A 20,803-nucleotide genomic window follows, 5' to 3' on the forward strand; every position below is an offset into this window, starting at 1 on the left:
TACCTACCCTCCGAATATCGAAGGCACCCTGAACAAATATTCAAGGTGGCCAAGGACAAATGGATCAACACCGAAAGTACTCCCCCGGCACAAGGAAACCTTGCTAACCTCCGATAAAACCTCTAAGCCACAAAGGCAACATCACCTTCATCCAGCCCATAGCAGTGGTCAACAAATCGTCCGCTAAGTGCCAGCATGATGAAGTAGTTCGGACAGACATGGCCCACTTCTTGGACGACAACATAGTCGAGCGGGTGGTCCAGGAGGGACTAGATTGCTTGTTACTCCCTTTATAAAGAAATACAAGATCGTTTGTACTACCCATAATGAGAGTAGTATCGAGAGTAACATAGATGACGCCTAAGCAAAAAAAAAATAACGTGTCAGCTAATTAATGAGAGAGACAAATTGAGTAATAAGATGAGTCTACAACTTGCTAAATAAAGTATTGCATGACATCACACATATATGTTTCTCCTCACTGTAAAGTTAATAACACAGACTAGTAACATGCATTACTCCCCACTATGGATAGTCCTTATAGATCACTCTAGGGAGTATATTCAAAGTCCAGGGCCCTTTCTGCGTCACATAAGAAGGCCATAGATGTAAACCGTCTTTCATTCAAGGTCCTTATTGTAATATAGTATGCGGTTTACTCCGTCTGCTTGTGGGCCCCTCGCGGTGGAAAAAAAGAAAAGAAAGAAAAGGCACGATTGATAACGAGCACAACCTGCTTCTACCGTTCCACGACGACGTCTCCCAATCTCCTCCTCTCCCACCATCCCCCGCCGCCGGCCGAGCCCTCCAGCGGCCAGCGCCGCCGCCGCCGCCGGCCGACCTTCCCGCGGAAGCGCGACGCCTGGGAGTCTCCCCTCCCCTCTGCTGGATTGGCTCGGAGCGGACGGGAGATCCATCCAGGCTCTGCTGGTAAGGAAGCCCTAGCGCGGCTCTTCTGGGGTTTCTGTCCCCCGTGTTTTCCTCTGCTGCCAGCAAATCGAATTCGACCCGTTCTCGCTCCATGCAGCTGGCCACGGATTTGCTCGCTGCCGCGCCTCGTGCTAGCCGGGCCTCTTGACGGTTCGACTTGGCTCTTCGAGATCTCAGCCTGTTTTCCAGAAATTTTGGGGGTTCAGGAACCCCCGCGCCATGGAGTCAGGTGACGAATCTGTTTTATTTTTGATTAGTTTGTTGAGATTCCCCTCATGAAAGTAGAATGTTCAAGGAGATTAGCTTGTGATAATGATTGGATTGAACCATAGTTTTTTTATTTTTTTAAAAGTAGTACTGATAAAGCTCATTTTGAAATAAATCAGCTGAGATTCTGCCATGTTATTTATTCTCTGGGATAGGGTGCCTATTTTTGTTAATCACTGGTCATGCTTGTGAGTTAAGCTAATGTCACCTGCTGGAATTAGTCCTGGTGCGGTGGTGCCCACCGTGTTTTGGGTTAGCTCTGCGGCAGAGCAAGCGAATCAATAAAGCTGTTCGTTATTTGTTCTAACAATTCTTCTGTTCCCACGCTTCTATGGGTAGCAGAAAATCTGCAGCGTTAATTGAATTATACTCCCTGCTTTTATCATTTAGAGTACGCCTAATTTGTCAAAACTATTCTAAAACCACATTTGTTTGAGAAGGGGGATTATATCACGCACGCAGGTGCTTCTCACTGAAGCACCGCAGTTCGGCACCTCTGCTTCTCTTCTGCAACAGGCTAACCTTATGTTCCCACACTTTTACGGGCAGCGAGAATCTGCAGCATTAATTGAATTCAATCACAGTGGTGGGCTGAGCTTACTTATATCTACATTTGCAGTTTTAATTGCTTCTTTTGGTCATAGCTTGACTTTTGCATGATGTATATATGACTAACATCTCACAACAGTGTTCTATTGTGGAGTCCACCTGTAGCTGCTTTGGGCTCAGGTTGTGGTTGCTGAACTATGTTGTGCTGTGCTTATTTTATAATCTGCTGTAGCAATTTAAGCCATAAATAAAAGTATTAAAAGAGGGTATAACAAACACTAAACTAGGTAAAAGCTGATTAACGGGTTATCATAATCCTCTGCAATTGCCAAATGCAGCCTTAGACTAACACTGTTCTCATTGAATGTTCTCAATATAGTATTTTTATATTGCTTTCTTCTCCTATAGCATCCGTTATTGTTGCTTGGTTCTTACATTATCACTGTGCAGGTGATACCAAATTTGATGCATCACAGTATGCTTTCTTTGGTAACAATGTCTTGGAGGAGGTTGAGCTAGGTGGATTAGATGATGATGATGCTGGTGATGCTGGTTTGGTTGGGCCTGGTGACGAAGAATACACTCCTATTTATGGAAGGGATATGTTGGAGGTAAGATATATGATAGATTTGGACATCTCTTCTGTTTTGACGTGACCACCATTGTCCACCTTCTGGTCCTTCCTTTCAAAACAAAAAAAATAAAAATAAATCCACAGTGAATAGGCGTTATGTTTGTGGGATGATGTGCCAAATTGGTAACTTGTGCATTGGTATAGCATCGTGAGGCTTCCTTTTATATCTGATGAAGGATCGCAAACTCCCTGTGGACTTCAGAGCACGAGGAGAGTTTCTCTTAGAAATTATCTTAATTTTTATCACTCTGTTCTAGCCCTTGTTTTCAAGTTTGGTTCATGCCATCAGGAACCTGGTAGTGGATGCAAAGTATGCAACCAATTTTATTATAGGTATACACATGCGACCAAATAGGCAAATAAGAATGTACTCCCTCCGTCCCATAATATAAGAGTGCTTTTGACACTACACTAGTGTAAAAAACGCTCCTATATTATGGGATGGAGGGAGTACATTGTTATGTAAACTAGGAAAGCTAGCATTGTCTCTTGTGATTGCTAACTGTTTTCGTGTATGTTGGTCGAAAGCCTGGTAAAGAATGTAGTTAATTGTATTTTAGGGTTACTAATGCTATCATGTATTCAGAAAAAGTTCCACTTAAACTGAGGAAGTTAACGTATTTATTTTGGAACTATTAGTTAACTCTGTAAAGTGCATTCAGCCATGGTTGGAAATCCTCCTTACATATCCTGGAAAAATTAGAAAGCTTACGTTGAATGCACTATGCGGGAGGTAGTCCTAAGAAATCCTCCTTACATATCCTGGAAAAATTAGAAAGCTTACGTTGAATGCACTATGCGGGAGGTAGTCCTAACTATACACGAGCAAGTTTTAGTTTTTATGACTTCAGGCAGGAACCGTTACAAGTTGTGTGTACTGTGAGCTTCATTCCCTTGAGCTTCTGTTTTGTTTTCACTCACAGTTGGATCACAAACATGCATTTAGGAATGATTTTGGAATTAAGATTGCAAAAGTAGTTCTTTTTTCTGTTGTATAGGAAGGTCAACTGCTCATTGGTAAAGCTTTGCTTTTGCAGGAAGAAGGTGTTGGTTCATTTACTGGTGTTGATGATCTTGCCGGGGCATTCTCAAAGGTTTGATTTCTATGGTACATAGTTCATTTAAGATTAGCGGGTGTATATTTTAAGATTATACTAATATAGTCACATGAGCTCTCATTTGTTTTACCAAAATCAACGTTTACCTAATTTGTATGGTTGCCCTATTTCATTTGTTCCCGTTTGACTGGTGATGCTGATTTATTTATTTACAATTTCAGCTGACCAGAACTGTTAACGAACCAAAGCAATCAGGAATAGTTAGTCGTGGGGGATCGTTACCTGGACAAAGTGAGTAATGCTGGTTTACTCATTTATTTTTGAGGAAATATGCTTTTGTGTTTTAACTTCCTTTCTGTCTTTGAAGGACAATTATGCATGCTGTTAGATAGCATGTTTGCACATGCTTAAGAGATATTCTCTAAATTCTTTCAACTTACTACCACAGCTACAGTTATCATCATGCACTTAACTTGGCTTTGTTGTATGTCTTATGTCTGACTAATGTAATTACTATAATATGGCTGCTACTGCTAGTCTGTCATTGTTTGAATGCAAATCTTGAGTCAACTAATGAAAACAAACAATCTTCATTTTCTTGTTACTTTGTTGAGTGCTATACACATTAACATACTTTTTATTTGTTTAATCGTTTCATTATAATTCTGCACTTTATAGCTTCTACTGCTGACTGGGCACAAGAGGCTGAATCATCATACTGGCCTACACAGCCTGCATTGGGTGCTGAACAACGGCTGGACAACAAAAACTGGTGGTCTCAACCACCCCATCCAGCCCAGTTTGCTGATTCCAGACTTCAGAGGACATCCTCATCCCCGCAACAAGATGCTCAGTACAATCCTATTGAACCTATTCTCGGACCAAGGCCATCTCCTTTGCAGAGAATGTCATCATATCCTCACCAAGAGCCGCAATACAATAATATTGAACTGATTCGTGGGAATGGTAGCAGGTTTACACCAGCTTTGATGCAGCATCCAAATGGATTTATGCCACATCAAATGCCGCCACCCCATCAACAAAATGGAATGCTCCCAATTCAACACTCTCCACCCCAGTTCTCACAACTACATGCCCAGATGCTTGGTGCCCAACATTCTCCGCCACAAAATCTGCCGATGTTTGGTCCTCGGCATCCTTCACCACAAATGATGGGTAGATTTGATCCAAATTTTGTCATGCCTGACTTGAGTGATCCCAGAGCCAGATCGATGTTACACCATGGAAGGCATGGCCCACGCTATCCTCCCCAAGGTTTTGAGCCTGGCAATATGAGAATGGATAATAGGTGGCAGCGGTTCAGATCCAAGTACATGTCCACTGAAGAAATTGAGAACATCGCAAGGATGCAGAAAGCTGCCACTCAGATCACCGATCCATATATTGATGATTACTATCATCAAGCTTGTTTGGCCAGAAAATCAGCAGGAGCACAACTGAAGCACTACTTCTGTCCAACCTTGATCAGAGATACATCTTCTCGTGCACGCAGTAAGGATGAGCCACATGCGTATCTTCAGGTTGATGCTCTTGGGCGGCTCCCATTTTCTTCCATCCGCAGGCCCCGTCCGCTCCTTGATGTTGAAGAAGCCTCTGAACCAAGTGATAGCACTACTGAAAAATCTGCTTCAAAATCTCTTGACCAAGAGCCGATGCTGGCTGCTAGAATCACAATTGAAGATGGCCTTTGCCTACTACTGGATGTGGATGATATAGATCGTTTGCTTCACTTTAGTAAACAGCCAGATGGTGGTTTGCAACTTAGAAACAGAAGACAGGCTCTTCTCGAGCAGCTGGCAGAATCACTGCAATTAGTTGATCCACTTACATCTAATAAGGATGCACCTCTGTCGCAAAATGACGATCTAGTGTTTCTCCGCATAGTATCTCTTCCGAAGGGTCGGAAACTACTTTCTCGTTATATTGATCTTGTTACTTCAGGTAGTGAGCTTGCAAGGATTGTTTGCATGGCAGTTTTCCGGAATCTAAGATTTATATTTGGCAATTTGCCCTCTGATAGCAGCATAGCTGGGACCACAACTAAACTTGTAACTGCCGTTTCCACGTGTGTTGTTCGGATGGACTTGAGTGGACTCAGTGCTTGTCTTGCAGCTGTTGCATGTTCGTCACAGCAACCACCTCTTCGACCTCTGGGATATGCTGCTGGTGATGGCGCTTCTGTCATCATAAAGTCTCTACTGGACAGAGCTACAGAGCTTCTTACTGATCAACATGTGGCCTCTGCTTACAGCATGCAGAACCGAACTCTATGGCAGGCATCATTTGATGCCTTCTTTGGGCTGCTTATGGGGTATTGCATGAGTAAATTTGATACTGTGGTTCATACAGTGCAAATTCAACCTGCTGCTGCAGCTGTGATAAGCAGGGAAACACCAGTGGAGCTGTTGCGTGCCAGCCTTCCTCACACAAATGAGTATCAGCGCAAGCAGTTGCTCAGTTTCGCTCAGCGCACTGTGCCTGTCAACAGCTCTAGTTCTCATGGGTCTGGTAATGTGCCGATGGCATCAGAATATGTCCAGAGCTGAAATAGAAGAACAGAGCTGCTTTTCATAATCTATATACTTGATATGGTATAGTTCTTCGATAATGTTTTAACATAGCTGCTTTCCATCAGTGTTTATTCTAACCTTCTTTTTTATAACTCTGAATCTTGGTAACCCTATGTTCTATCCAATGTGACCCTTTCTTTTACTCGCACTCTGAAAGTGGCAATGTTGTTTTCATCAGATTGCTATCACTTCCATTTTTGCTGAGTTGATGAGACCTGGTTGTTCATACTTAAAGTTGTACTAAAGTTGAGACACTTATTATGGGACGGAGGGAGTACTTTGTTTAAAGTTATACATTTGCAGCTTTTCTCAACAATACCAAAAAAGAAATACTTCCTCTGTTCACTTTTATATGACGTTTTAGACAGTTCAGACAGTGCCTAAAACAGTTCAAAGCAAATTGTCCAGAACGTCTTATAAAAACGAATGTAGGGAGTAACAGTTCTCCGTATCCCATGTTTTGCTACCAAGTAGTGTGTGTGCCAGGCAGCCAATTATTCACCTATTTATTATCTCCATAGGTCTGCAACTTATACCAGCATATATGTTGAGCAAGAACATAATCTTCAGTACCTTAATTTTTGGTTATACTTGCAGTTGTAACATCTAAATTCTCTGTTAGGATGGTATTCAGTTGCAGGATGGTCCAAATGGAATTGCTTGATCTTTCTTGTACTGTTGTTTTGCTTTCTCTTGGATTCTTGCCATCTATATTGATATTTTATTTATTTGAAAGTCACTGTTGTGTTGTAATTTGTATCTTCAGTTTATCCATCCAGTTTTATTTTTGTTAGCTGATCACATATAGATGTAAAACTTTTAGGTTCTTGCGAGTGGTGGGAAGAACATAGATATTGTGGTGACGACAAAGAATGATGGTCTCGGTCAAATATACAAAGGATGATCTTCGGCCACTTTAGGAAGCTGAAATTGATGAATTATGTTGCTGAGACTGAGGTAGAGAAGGCTGCTACAATGGATGGTGCCCGAGGGGAACATGATCGCTGGATGTGTTAAGCCTTCATTCTGTCAGCCAAAACTTTTAGGGTGCTTTCTGTTGCATTCCATTGCACGATCTAAACTTGTTTTAGCGCTTTAGTTTTGTTATTCGTATATGAATTTTGTTGTTTTCTCGATGGCCTGTAAGCTGTTCTTCTGTTCTTCCGGCGCTTGAATTGGCACAAATTATTACTGCAAGCCTTGCGTATCAGCCTGACATTTGAACATGCTGACAAATCAACATTTCTGCAGTTTGGGTTAATTAGTGCTGCAATGCTTGGTCAGGCATAGCTGATAATGCTCTTGCCTTTTTGGGTATGTCATTACTTTGGCTAATGTTAATTTTGTCTAGAATTTATGCTGGTGCTTTTAACCTGTTGTCATTTCCGCACTCGAGAATCATCACACAGGCTGCCAACAACATGGCATATCTCCTGTTTGTTTTCTGATCTGGCTAACATGATACTCCTTTTGTAAAGAAATATAAGAGTGTTTAGATCACTCAAGTAGAGGGAGTACATTTGAAAGCCCAAATGAGAACACCAACAAGAACCACAGGTGCAAATCCATTTGTAACTAGTTAATCAGATTTTGGAAATAGCCAATCTGCTACTGCGAATATGCTTGGTCAGGCGGATCTGGCATCATCATCATATCATCTGGCTTAAATTTTATTTGCCGTCAAAAGGCCGGTGGAAAGAACGCCGAGCTGACGTGCTAACAAACACGTGGTAGCAAACTATTCTGAAAACTTGTGGACGAAACTTGTCCTACCAAAAGAAATCCAATTTCTTGTCCCACAAATGCTTTTTAGCCCGCTGCATTTCATGTTTTTTGACCAATATTAGTCAACTCCTAAAGCTTGAGCCCAAAAATTTCATAGCCAAACATTGTTGTTTCAGGCAATGATCACACGAGCTTCAAGTTTACACTTTGATTGTCAATTTTTTAGGTACAAACGAGAAGAGCGATGGTGTTATCGCTTGGCATAGGCGGTTAGCTATTTCAAAAACAATCAATGAAAAAGAAGAGAGAAGAGCGATGGTTTTATGCAGGGAGGAACTCCACCCTACATGGCAATGTATCAACTCACTCCTGGTTCTACAGAACTTCTATGAAACGTTGTGCAGCCATGTTCTCTGCTCACCAGCTAGCTAGGTTGGTCGACCGTACTTTATAGGCGGAAGGGTCACCACCAACCAAGGACATATATGCACTTACTTGAGTCGATTGAGCATTACACGATCATATATATCGATGTGATTGGCGGCACAATGCAATGCAACATCATCAGGCTGACCTATTCACTCATCACCATCATCATGCACAAAAATGCAAACCCTCTAGGCTCTAGTGTTGCTATTTCACGAAAGCTGAGTTGATGACCATACATGGGATGCATGGATTAGGAGGCAGTGAGGAAGTAGGTGTTAGAGCAACTCTAGTAGACCTCGCATCCCGCCGACTCGCAAAACGCGTTTGCAGTTCGCGGAAAACGGCCTTTGCGGGCCAACAAGGACGGCCGCAGATGTAGACCCCCAAGCGGACCCGTATAAAAGTATATTCCATGAATATACTTTTATACGGGTCGGCTTTGCGGTGTCTGCTCTTGCACCGCTGCATCCCGCATCTCATCGGCCCACAAATATCAAATCCAACATAATACAACAAACGAAAGCAAACTAAATAATTATTCAAATCCAACATAAGACAACAATCATCCACATTACAAATAATTATTCAAATGACCGAATCAAACTTAAATATTGTAATACAAAACTTATGATGAATACAAATACAAATGAATACAAAAATGAGTCACTGTCCAGCCCTTTGCCGATGGTGCTCAATGAGATCTTCCTGAAGTTGAAAGTGTGTGTTTGCATTTTCAATCTCCTTGTATGTATGAAGAAAAGCTCTAATGCGGTTAGAGTCTCTAGCTGGTTTGATACGGCTACCCACATTGTCGTAGAAGAATTCCAAGTTCATTCCTCTCTCATCTTCAAGAATCATATTGTGAAGGATAACACAACATGTCATGATATTTCAAGGTTCTCTTATCCCAAAAACGAGCAGGACCATGGACAACGCCATATGCAATCACCCGCATAGCTGTGGAGATTTTCTGATATGCACTAAATCCCTTTAAGCCCTCAACATTTCTTCTTTGAGTAAAATACCGGCAATTTGCCTCACAAGCTTGAACAATTTTCACAAAGACGGTACCTTCTCCGGAAGAGGTGCGGTGGATATGTAGGATTTTTCGCGAAGTAGTCTTGCATCAACATCTCGTTCTCAAGATGGCGATTCCGAGGAATGCAAAGAAGCCCGACGGTCGATCCTCGCCTCCTCTTCCGGTTCTCGTCTTAGTGCTCCTTCACGTCAAGTGCCATCACTAATGTCTGCTGCCGAAAGGTCGCAAGCATGGTCTCAGCATCCCAGTCGTCCGAATCAGACGAATCAGAGAACAAGAACTTCTCGCACGGGGTCAATTCCATCTATATGCATACCAGCACCGGCGCATCAATCAACTATACCACTCGCAAAATATCTCAAAACAAACACTAACCAAGGGTGGATGCGGTAGGTGATCCCGGACGGCGACGAGGGACAGGCTCGGCGGTGGTCGATCCCCGGCGGGCGGCGGCGGCGGCGACGAGGGGCGGCTCTTCTCGCCGGATCCGGGCGGGTCGGTGCAGTGTATCGGCGCGGGAGGGTGGGGGACGGCCCCGCAACGCGATTCCGCCCGCAGATTTGGTCGGAATCGCCGGTGGTGGACGGGCGGAAGCAAGGGCGGTCGGCGGCGGAAGAAGGTGGGGAAAGGGCGCGGGCTGAAATTTCCCTCCTGTCAACTGCTTCTCTGTGATGCAAGGCACTGCAGCGGTGAGCGGGAAACCCGCGTATTCGCGGGTTGGGGCTGAGATTTTACCACGTTCCTCAAATTTTTTTGCGGACCGGGGCGGAATGCGGGGTCTGATCAAGCAGGTTTTTCCACCGTTACCCGCATTTTAACGGTTATTTTGCGGTCGGGGCCAGATGCGGGATCTGCTAGAGTTGCTCTTACACATCTCTCTACATCATTTGTTTACATGCTTCGAATCGACCGAGAGAGAAGGACACTCAGCTCTCAGGCGAGGATGCTGTGCTCACGGACCAAGCTTGGCGGGCGTGTCCTGCGCCTTGAACGGATGAGCAGAGCTGCGATGGTAGCGCGTAATATCTGCCTGCTCCGTGCTCATCGAGTGGTAGCAAGTGTAGCTTCCTATCAGTACCTCGAGCTGGGCAGCAATGTGCAATTGGGCAACAAGTGTAGCTGCTGCTGCTGTGTGTGTTGATCCAAACATTTCTAGTCCAAGATTTCAGTGAGTCACTATCACGCGTGACCTGGTCTTTCACTCTTTCGTTGTTCTTCTAGCGCGCTTGATTTGGCACAAATTGGTAGTATAAGCCAGGCATTTGAACAGGCTGACAAATCATTTTTTTTGAAGCCAGGCATTTGATTTTTCTTTTAATCTACCGCTTGATTTGGCATAAATTGTTGGTTAGTACTCCCTCCGTCTCATAATATAAAAGCGTTTTTGACACTAATATATTATTGGACGGAGGGAGTAGTTGATTATGTTGTTTTCCTTTGACCATTCCACTTGGGTTGATATATAGTGATCTCACCTGATAATGCTGGTGCTTTCGACCTCTATTTATTTTTGAACTCAAGAATCAACACATGAGCTGGAAATAATATTACATCTCCCCTGTCGTGGCTACTATTTTTATCTAGCTAACATGATGCGTGTGAAAAGTGAAACCAAAACAGATGGAAAATTATGGACTAGATGCTCTAGTTGTTGACCACACTAGCAATAACCATACGCGCAGAACTAATTTTCACTAGTTAATCACATTTTGGAAGCAGCAAACCCGCTAATGCTCATTTGCTTGGTCAGACAATATCAATAGACTTTGTTTGCTGAGCGCATTTGGCACCATCACCATCTACCTACATACTCTGTTTTGTGTCAAATGGCCGATGAAACCGAGACGAACACCACTATTCTGAAAACCAGTGGACAAAACTTGTCCCGCCAAACAAATATCAATTTTCTTCGTTTGGTCCTTGTTTGAATGGATGCTAGTTTCCTGGCATACCAATGCCTTTTTTTTGCCGCTATAGTTCATTTTTTATCAATATTAGTCAACTCTTGGATAAGCAACTCGCCCCAGCCATGGTCAACGTGCACCGGAACTGGAGGCCGCCTACAAGGAGTTCGACGAGGCGGCGGACGAAGTGTGGGGTAAGATTAGCGACGAGGAGGAGGAGGACATCACCGACTCTACCACGGCCGCGTACCACCGCCACAACCACGAAGCCGACACGTCCGTGAGCGCCGCCGACAGCGAGGAAGAGTAGTGCATGATAGGTCACCGCCGCTCGAGTCCCAAGAAGGCCACCACTCATCCCCTCCCGTTGAAGCCAAGCTCGAAAGTGTAGAAGACAACAACAAGATGTTGACGCTCAAAAGTGGCACGTCTATAAAGAGTGGCTTGAAGCTATGTCAAGAGTAATTCAAACTTACTATTGAAAGTCACTATGAGATGGCTCTCTTCGAGAAGATCAAGATGAATATGAAGATGGTCTAAAATTAAGTTCGGATGCAAAAGTTATGACAACTTTAGAGATGCTCATGTTGACATCAGATTAAAGAATGACTTGAAACCCAATTAAGATGTCCTCATATGAAAAAATGATCAATACAAATTGTCTTCGTCTCGTCGAAATGGTCGATTTTGATATAAAAATTGTTCCAATCCGAGTTTGTATACAAAAGTTAGAGCTATCGGAGTGCAGCCCTGTCACGAGGCGAGATGTGGCGCGCCCCACCAGACATAGGTCTGATGGGTAGCGTGAGCGAACAGGTGTTATGCGTGACCATTTTGGCCCAGAAGATGGCCTCAAATCGAAAAACGTTTAACATGAAAGTTGTACGTCTTGTCGAAACGGTCAAGATTGCTTTTGGGCTCGTTTCCATCCGAGATCGTTTACCATCACAAAAAGGACCGGCAAGGTGCAGCCAGTTTAAACCGAACAGTTTTGGAAAGTTTGGATAAAACCAATCCGAATTTGACTAGGGTTCTGGACGTGAATCCAAGCCTTTTCCTTGCACGGAAAGTCCAGCCGCCTCTTATATATCTAAGGGGTGACGGCCGATTGAACAACACACAATCGATCAATTCATCTACCACTTTTTATCTTTTATCTTTTCTCCTTAACCCTAGTTCTTCTTCTTCCTCGTTCTTCGTCTGTTCTTCTTCTTTGCAGGGCGGCGAACCTGGAGGCCCTAGGGGCGATCAGGTCGACCTAGGGCAGCCCATAGCCGCTGCGCGTCCAGACGGGGTCCTTTCCGGACGTGCGGGGTTTCGGGTCTTCAAAAGCGCTCGCCGGATTGCCTGCGTACCGCGCTTCTGGCCGGGTCTCCTGCGACGTGAGCTGCGATGCATCACCCTTGGCGTTGGAGGTACACGGTGACGTGTTTGTGTGCGAACACACTTTTTGGCGACTCCGCTGGGGACGAAGCTTTGAACGGTCTCCAGCCCATTATTGCTACGAAGAGATCGTCATCAAGTTGCTGCAATCTACAAAGGTAATATGAATACCCAATTCCCCTTTGTAGATTCAAATAATTCATATGTTGTTGCTGGATCACCTAGTGAGCATAATGTATCGGCTAGCCCTAGTTTTATCAATCATGCATCTAGTTATGCGCAAGGGCCGATGCAAAGCAATCTTCATGCTTCAAATTCTTATGATTTTAGCAACCTACAACATATGTATCCAAACTCTCATGCATTGGCAACCCCACAAATACATATGCCGACGAACAACATGATGGGTTTGGTTAATCAATTTGAAACACCTCATGTTAAAATTTCCAATAGCATACAAGAAAGTGTTTCACCTTTTTATTCATCGGCAACTAATTTGCAATATGTGAATCCAACCTTGCCGATGAATGGGAGAATTGGCCATGCTACTACTAGCTATTCGGCCAGTTACTCTCAACCATCATATGCTACACCTCATGTTAGTAATTTTTCAGCACCGTATGCAACTGTAGATGTTCGTAATTCGGCCCCGCATCTTCATGGTCATAGCCGAATAAGTGAAATTTTTACAGGAACACATGTGCGGTCATCAAATACTGTAGCATATAATGCATACTCTACGCAATTCAAGAATTTCGGTAACACTCACAAATCATTGCCGAAAGAATCTGAAAGTATTGCGGAGCAATCCCTTCCGAAAGCGGTTGTGGCTGTATTAAAAAAGAGCTTGGCACAAAACAAGAGAATTGGTGCTCTTTGCCTTGAACAATATGAAAAGGGGTTGTTTCCTGATTATGCTGCAATAAAGGCTAGAGTTTTGCAGAAAGATGAAACTTCATCAATTGATAGTATTGGTGAGAGAGCATATGGTTATACAGCAATGCATACACCTTCACCTAGTACCGCAACATATTATACACCCCCTACACAATTGCAAAATTTCGGCAACACTAACACTTCATTGCCGAAAGATCCTAAAAGCATTGGGGGGGCAAACTAATCTAGAGCGGACTGAAATTGAGAGGGGAGTTAAAGCTTTGCGTGATAGGGTGCAAGTACTTCGCCAAGAGAAAATTGATAGGGAATTAGCTCAAAGAAAAGAATCCTTGCCAATTGATATAACCGGTGAAAATAATGATGATTCGGAAACTAAAAGTTCTTCGGTTAAAAAAGCCGAATCAAGTAGTATATATTCCGAATCCATCAAATCCAAAGAGGCAAACATTGTTGAGAAAAGGCATGGAAAGTATAGCAAGATTGCCATACTTGATTTTTCTGAAGTTAATGGAACCTACTTCCTGCCCTATGAGTTTCGTGCCATAAAAATTGATGAGCTTCAAGAACAAGAACAAATGGCCGAAGAAAGTTTGGTGGACGAAGTTCTTCAAACTAATGATGCACGAAATCAAGAGAAAGATGATGACAAGGCGCTGGGGAGCTCTCCGAAGGCGGAGCAAGATATTCTTCAAGTCACACCACCATCATGCTCTCCCAACATATTTGAAGAGGTATGCCTAGCAATTAATTTACCTGTTTTCAGATTTGGTCATGACTTAGTTGTTGATGCATATATTAGAAAAATCTTCATAAGAAATATTGAGAGACCAATGAAGAAGGGTAATTTATCTATTAGCAATCAGATTGTCACAAAGCATATTGGTCAACATATTGCACCATTCAGAAAGACGGATTGCGGAAAATTATTGCAACCAAACCCCATTGCTTTATCTAAAGCTAATATCTAATTGGGTAGCCTGCTTATTTCTTACTTGGCTTACACTTGGTCTCAATTGAGACATGTATGTTCTAGCTATTTTCGTTTCATAAATTTAAAGCCAATGTTAAGATTTTCTGAGCAAACCGATGCCAGTATAGTTTCTTATCCAAAGACATCGGAGATAGAGTACAAAACACAATGCATAGCCGAATGGGGTGATGCAAAATCTGAACCATTCGTTTGCTTAACTCCAAAGCCGTTCTCACAACACGATCGGCTAGAAAACAAGAAGTATACCTTCAATTCAAGCATGTGTGGTCAAACATTTGATTTGTTGCTGAAAAATAATTACATTACAATTCTTGATCACCATGTTAAGCCATCAATCCAAGGACGAATGTATTGTAAGTTGCATGATTCGTCCAAGCATAATTTTGAGGATTGCAACATGTTTCGTCAAATAGTTAGATCAGCCATTGAAAAAGGACGATTGAAGTTTGTTGAAATACCAACAGATGACCAGTCTATTCCGATTGGTCCCGATGCAAAAAGTTTTTGCATCGACTGCTTCAAGCCGATCCATTTAAAGAGAAGGTAAAAACTGCAGGTGATGAGATCAAGCTTTCAAGTAATGAAGTTGTTGAAGAGCATAATGAACATAATATTAAGGGCGAGAATTCCATCGAAACTACAATGGAGACGCCAAGGACTGGGGGGCAACAATAAAATCCAATGATCGATGAAAGCAACCAAAAGGAAACAAAAGCCGCAATAAGCACAAGTGCAAGAAATTCAATGTCACTTTTGCACAATTATTAGATAAATATCAACATAAGAGTGAAGAGAAAAGTGCTTATCGGCCAACTAATGCAAAAGCATCAAGATCACCGCCAAGGCACAAATATGAGGATCGGTATTGGAAAAGTGAAAATTTTCATGCAACATATTCATATCCTTATTTTGGGCCGCCAATGCCAATGTCTTGGATTTCTCCCTATGCTCGTGTAGATTCATATCCATCATGGGACAGGTATGATACAAGGGCACATTCTCCACCTTATTTTAGACCATCTCATCAATATTATATAGCTCCGAGAAGATCAACATTTGAACAATCACATGTTAAAGACCGTTTCAATCCTAAGGAATCGGTCCAGAGCTCAAAAAAGAAGAAAGAGGTGGTCAAGCAAGTTTACCGTGTTAAAAGAGATGGTCGTAAGAGTGCAACTTCAGATTTGATCTCAAATGAAAAAAAGCTAATTAAAGTGTTGACATTGGCTACTAAAGGCAATGAGACGAAGCAACCAATTATTGAGAGTCAAAGTGCCAAATCTGAAGAAAAGAAGTTGAGAGTGCACAAGGTCAAAATAGAATCACAACCAAGATGCCCACTTAGTTTATCGTATTGGCAAAAGAGGGAATTACAAAATCTTAGTGCACAAGAGCTGAGACAGAAAAACATGGCATGGGCTCCCAAGAGGATCAATCATAAAAAAAGGATGTGCATGCTTCTATTGCAATAAGTACAATAAAAGTAAAGAAAGAGAAGAATGGAAGCAACAAACAATTAAGCCGAAGGTGTGCATCACAACATCAAAATCTCCGGTTAGCACATCATTCATTTTCTTCAACCATGCCATTGATGCCTTTGCCATGGAATTCATCCATAGGTATGATCAATTACCCTCCATGGATTTATTTTGTTCCATGGATGCAACATAATTTTCTATATCATGACAGGGTATTACCAAATCACCATACATTTGGTTAGTTATGTTTTTGTTGCTAATACAAAAGGGCTGGAATATTTTATTGCTATTTCATTTGTTTATTTCGGCTATACATACTTTGGTGGGTGAATTCTACATGGACCTCATGGGAATGGCCGATACTTATATATCGCCCTAAGAATATCTAAGAATGGCCGGTGTGGTATTCTAACATCGTTCTTAGTTCTAACATCGTCATGGTTGATTTTTTATTGAGCATCATATTGACATCATGCATAATATTGTTTTTAGCTTGATCTCTCTAGTACCATGGAGATTATATATTGATGGTTAAATTTGTAACAATGGCCAAGGTGTTGGTGTTGTTTATTTATCTCCATATGAAGCTATTTTGTGAAGCCTCATGCCGCTTAAAATATTTTTGCACAATGATCAAAGCCGAATATGCATTGTTATTCGGATTGGAGCTTTGCCTTGCTATAGGTGCTATACATATTGAGGCTTCCGGTGATTCGTTATTAGTAGTGCAACAAATATCCAAGGGTTATCAACGTTTTGATGAATCACTTATAGTTTATCTTTTGGTATGCCTAGATGCAAAATTTACCTTGGTTTGCTTTAAAATTGTTCATATATTTAGACATGACAATTCGAAAGAATTGGCACAGCAAACATCCGGCTACTATGTTAATCATGTTGTATTGCATTTCTCTCAAGAGCCAATGCTTAGTCTCGTCAATATAGGTAAGGCCGAACCGAAGTCCATAGCTTCGGCCACTAATGAAATTTTTAAGCAGGCGAAAGTAAGGATTGGAGAAAGTATTGTTGATTATCTACAAAATCCTAGCAAAAGGGCGACCAATATGGTTCGGAGGATGACCTTGAGATACATATCTATGGTACTTTATCACCGGATTGTTAATGAAGCTGAGAAGGTTTCACCCAAGTTTGCATAAGAAAGTTCACATAAGACATGGTCGATATATACTTATCGTCCTAAGGACATATAAATGGCCGATGGAGTGTTGACATCGTCCTTAGAACAAACTTGGTACAAGTTATTTTTCGGCACGCTAGCTTTGCCAAAAAACAGGGGGGCATGTGTTGATGCTCAAAAGTGGCACGTTTATAAAGAGTGGCTTGAAGCTATGTCAAGAGTAATTCAAACTTACTATTTGTCGGGGATATACCCCGCGGTGTAAACCGGCTGGAAGTTAACCCGGCCGGACTTGGCGGTTTATCTGAAGACCCCGCTGACACTTGGCGAGTTACTAGCGACCCGCCCTGACCTGGCGATTTACAAGCAACCCACCTGGTCATTATGACTCACTGGTGATCCGGCGTGCGGGATCGACGGATGACAAGGCCCAAAGCCCAGAAGGCCGGTTCACGTTTAATGGTGGGCCGGTTTAAGAGGAAAGGCATGAGGAACATTATCTTACAAGGAGCTAAGACCTGGACTTGTATCCGGTTTGTATTAGAGATAGACTAGTCCTAATCCTAATAGGACTCCACATGTAAACCGCCCCTTCAACATATATAAGGAGGGGCAGGGCTCCCCAAAAGGGGACAAGATTGACAAGTTTCACAAGTTGGACAAGTTAGGTTTAGACAATAGCTCTCAAGATAGAGCACTCTTGTAACCGTGATCATCATCATCAATATCAACGAAGCAGGATGTAGGCTTTTACCTCCACCGTGAGGAGCCGAACCTGGGTAAAACATCGCATCTCTCGTCCCGCTCAACCTCTCTCAAGCTACCACATAGATGCATTGGCCTCGCGACTAAGTCCTAACACTAAGGACATCTGCCGTGACAACTCCACGACAGTTGGCGCCCACCGTGGGGCACGCGCACGGTGGTGAGGAGTTCTTGGAGGGATCTCTTCTAGGGATCAAGGAGCTCGCAATTTTCCAGATGAGAAAGATCGATTTGAAAAGATCTGTATCAGTTTCAAGTTCATCGGTCCAGATTCATAATTTGCAAAGGTTTAGTAAGGGAAGTTAAAGTTGCAATTTAATGGTTGGTGTAAGTCGCCAGCATCATCGGCGTGTCAAGTTTCTGTCGTTGGCTCGCCAAAACCTGTATGATCAGAGTCATCATCACCGTTCAAACCGTTAATAGCAAAGGAAAAGTCAAGAAAAGAAAACAAAAGCGCCGAGGAGGATTCGATCCATCGCTAGCCACCAAATCCAGTTGACTTCGGTCAAAATAACTACAACCCAGAGAGGACTTTGAAACCTCCATGATTTCTGCTACAGCTGCGGCTGCGCTTCGACTGCCCGGATCGCCTTCGATCGCCAGCTGCTGTGCTCCAACACCGTGCAGTCACGTCCAATCAGTTCAAGGACTGGTCAGATTTGCTCTGTGTTCAGATTACTCCATCTTGAAGATCCATTAGCAAAAACGTTGTGTGGGATTCTGAAGACATCAGGAGGGTCATACGTCCCTGAAAGTCAAAGTTTTATTATACCGATGGTACAAATCGGCCAGTCTCCGATCACATATGAAATTACAGTCAAACGACCCGGAATCAGACTTCGACGGGGAATCGGATTAGGATTCATCAAGAATAGCCACGACCCGGGCAAGCATCAACCACGCCGGGCTGGTTTCTCCGCCACTGCAAGCCGGTCGCGCCTTGTCTGGTTCCCGAGGCCGTGCCCCTGCGTTTCCTCCATCGCCCCCGCCCTGCGGGCTGCTCTGCCCCTGCCACTGTATGTCAACCCGCCCGGAGGAGAGAAATCCGGTCTGCCTCCGTTTCCGGTTGACATCGACGGCTCCTTCGCGCGGACGCCCCCGCACGGCGCCTTCGCCCGCCCGCGCCGGCTCTGCATCCGCACGCTCGCGAGTGCCGGCCCCGCCTTCTCCTGCTTCATCCGGGTTGCCTCAAGTCGGCTTTGCAAGTACTGAATCGCCCGCGCGCTGCAGGCCTCTGGGTTGTCTTCACCGCTTCGCGAGTATCCTGGCTGTTTTAGCTGCTGCCTTGGACCGGGCCATTCCCGTGGTCGTTGTTAAACCGCCCAGTCGAGGGTTTTCTTCGTCACCTGCCTCTGCTGTCATATGCTCCCCTAACAGCAAGAAGGAAAAGATAAGATGCAAAGGAGAAAGATAAAGGAAGGTCATGTGGGTGATGTACTGCATCACATCAGAGGAGACATATTTATCCACTATCAGCATCCGGTTCATCTGACAAAATACATCAGGTGCTATCTTTTTCATCTGTTTCTTTTTTGTACATATTGTTTTTCTGAGAACAATCACTTGGTCTGTGTTGTTTTCTCACAGGACCATTATTTATTCCAAAGGGTGTCGCAAAAGGGGCCAGCATTGTTTTTACGCTAGCGCTTGTCCGTGCGGTGCTGCGTGACGGATACATGCACAAGTCATCGCTCCCGCTACATCAACATAGTGCAATTAACTCGCCCGTCCGCACATGATTATGACACCGTGGCCGGCTCACCCGTCTGCGCCGGTTTACAATACCGCAGACAACTTACCCGTCCTTTCCGGCGGCCGGGTTTCTTACCAGTGCCGGCTTACAACGCCGGGGCCGGTTCATCTGTCCGAGCCACCTCTAATACTGTGGACGTCTCTACCGTCCGTTTATTGCGGCCTGGTTTACATCGACACACAGGGCCGCACCTGTCTGCATGAGCTGTTTATTGAGTATGAACAAGTCACAGCTTGGGTAGCCCGGTTTTCTTTCAACAATTTGGAAGCAATTATTATGTATTATCAGCCGTCGTCTGCACTGGATAGTTTAATGGACATGCACACAAGCATAACACAATAGCTATGCTTTTCCCTGTACATATATACATATATATACATATATACACATATATATATAGTGTTACTATTCATCATCCAAGGTGTAGAATAAGTTATTCTTCACCCAAGGTAATCTTACGATCATTTCATAATTAAATTACGTTTAGAATTCAAATAGTTACATTCCTATTGATTCACTATGTAAAATTTGACATAAAAAATAAAAATATAGGTCATAAGACAAGAAAATTTGTAGTTTATGTATATTTTAGACTATGTTTTTACGTTTGTAATTTTACGTAACATAAAATATTTTTTTACGGCGATTATATATTTTCTTACGGTTTCTTTTTACGTCAGAAATAAGACAAAACTTACGGAACTAAAATTACGGTGCATTGATGGTAAAATAAAGGGGGGTGAAGAATAACTATTCCTCAACCAGGGTGATGAATAGCGCGAGTGTTACTATTCATCACCCAGGGTGCAGAATAAATTATTCTTCACCCAAGGTAATCTTACGATCGTTTCCTAAATAAATTACGTTTACAATATAAATAGTTACATGCATATTGATTCAATATGTAAAATTTGGTGTAAAAAAATAAAAAATAGATTATAAGACCGGAAAAATCACATTTTATGTACGTTTTACACTATGTTCTTACATTCGTAATTTTACGTAACATAAAATATTTTTTACGGCGAGTACATATTTTTTTACGTTCTCTTTTTTTGTATGAAATAAGACAAAATTTATGAAATATAAAAATACGCTGCATTGATGTCAAAATACGCCGCATTACATTACTTTGACATACCTACTACCCACTGACCATCACCACGCACACATGCAAGCTCGCTTGTAGAGACAGGTGCAAAACAACAAATATCATATGAGCGCAATTTGCCACTTCAGAAAACACACACACACACACACACACACACCACA

At 42.9% G+C, this 20,803-nt stretch overlaps 1 protein-coding gene across 1 annotated transcript; it reads left to right on the forward strand.

Moving 5' to 3' along the window:
- The first annotated feature begins 693 nt into the window (after nucleotides 1–693).
- LOC123104606 (protein PAT1 homolog) lies at nucleotides 694–7,351 on the forward strand. Its single transcript, XM_044526481.1, has 7 exons — nucleotides 694–930; nucleotides 1,028–1,159; nucleotides 2,197–2,357; nucleotides 3,418–3,474; nucleotides 3,660–3,729; nucleotides 4,117–6,050; nucleotides 6,853–7,351. Exons 2-6 carry the CDS (start codon nucleotides 1,150–1,152, stop codon nucleotides 6,003–6,005), a joined length of 2,187 nt encoding a protein of 728 aa, XP_044382416.1. The 5' UTR covers nucleotides 694–930; nucleotides 1,028–1,149; the 3' UTR covers nucleotides 6,006–6,050; nucleotides 6,853–7,351.
- Nucleotides 7,352–20,803: the final 13,452 nt, after the last annotated feature.

This window comes from Triticum aestivum, chromosome 5A (assembly GCF_018294505.1).
Source record: "Triticum aestivum cultivar Chinese Spring chromosome 5A, IWGSC CS RefSeq v2.1, whole genome shotgun sequence".
In the NCBI taxonomy this organism is placed as follows: domain Eukaryota; kingdom Viridiplantae; phylum Streptophyta; class Magnoliopsida; order Poales; family Poaceae; genus Triticum; species Triticum aestivum.

Bases quoted from the DNA above. Each gene is read 5' to 3' on its own strand.
- LOC123104606 (XM_044526481.1), top strand. The intron at 3,475-3,659 runs GTTTGATTTCTA...TTACAATTTCAG, and splicing joins TTGCCGGGGCATTCTCAAAG to CTGACCAGAACTGTTAACGA. The intron at 3,730-4,116 runs GTGAGTAATGCT...TGCACTTTATAG, and splicing joins GGGATCGTTACCTGGACAAA to CTTCTACTGCTGACTGGGCA.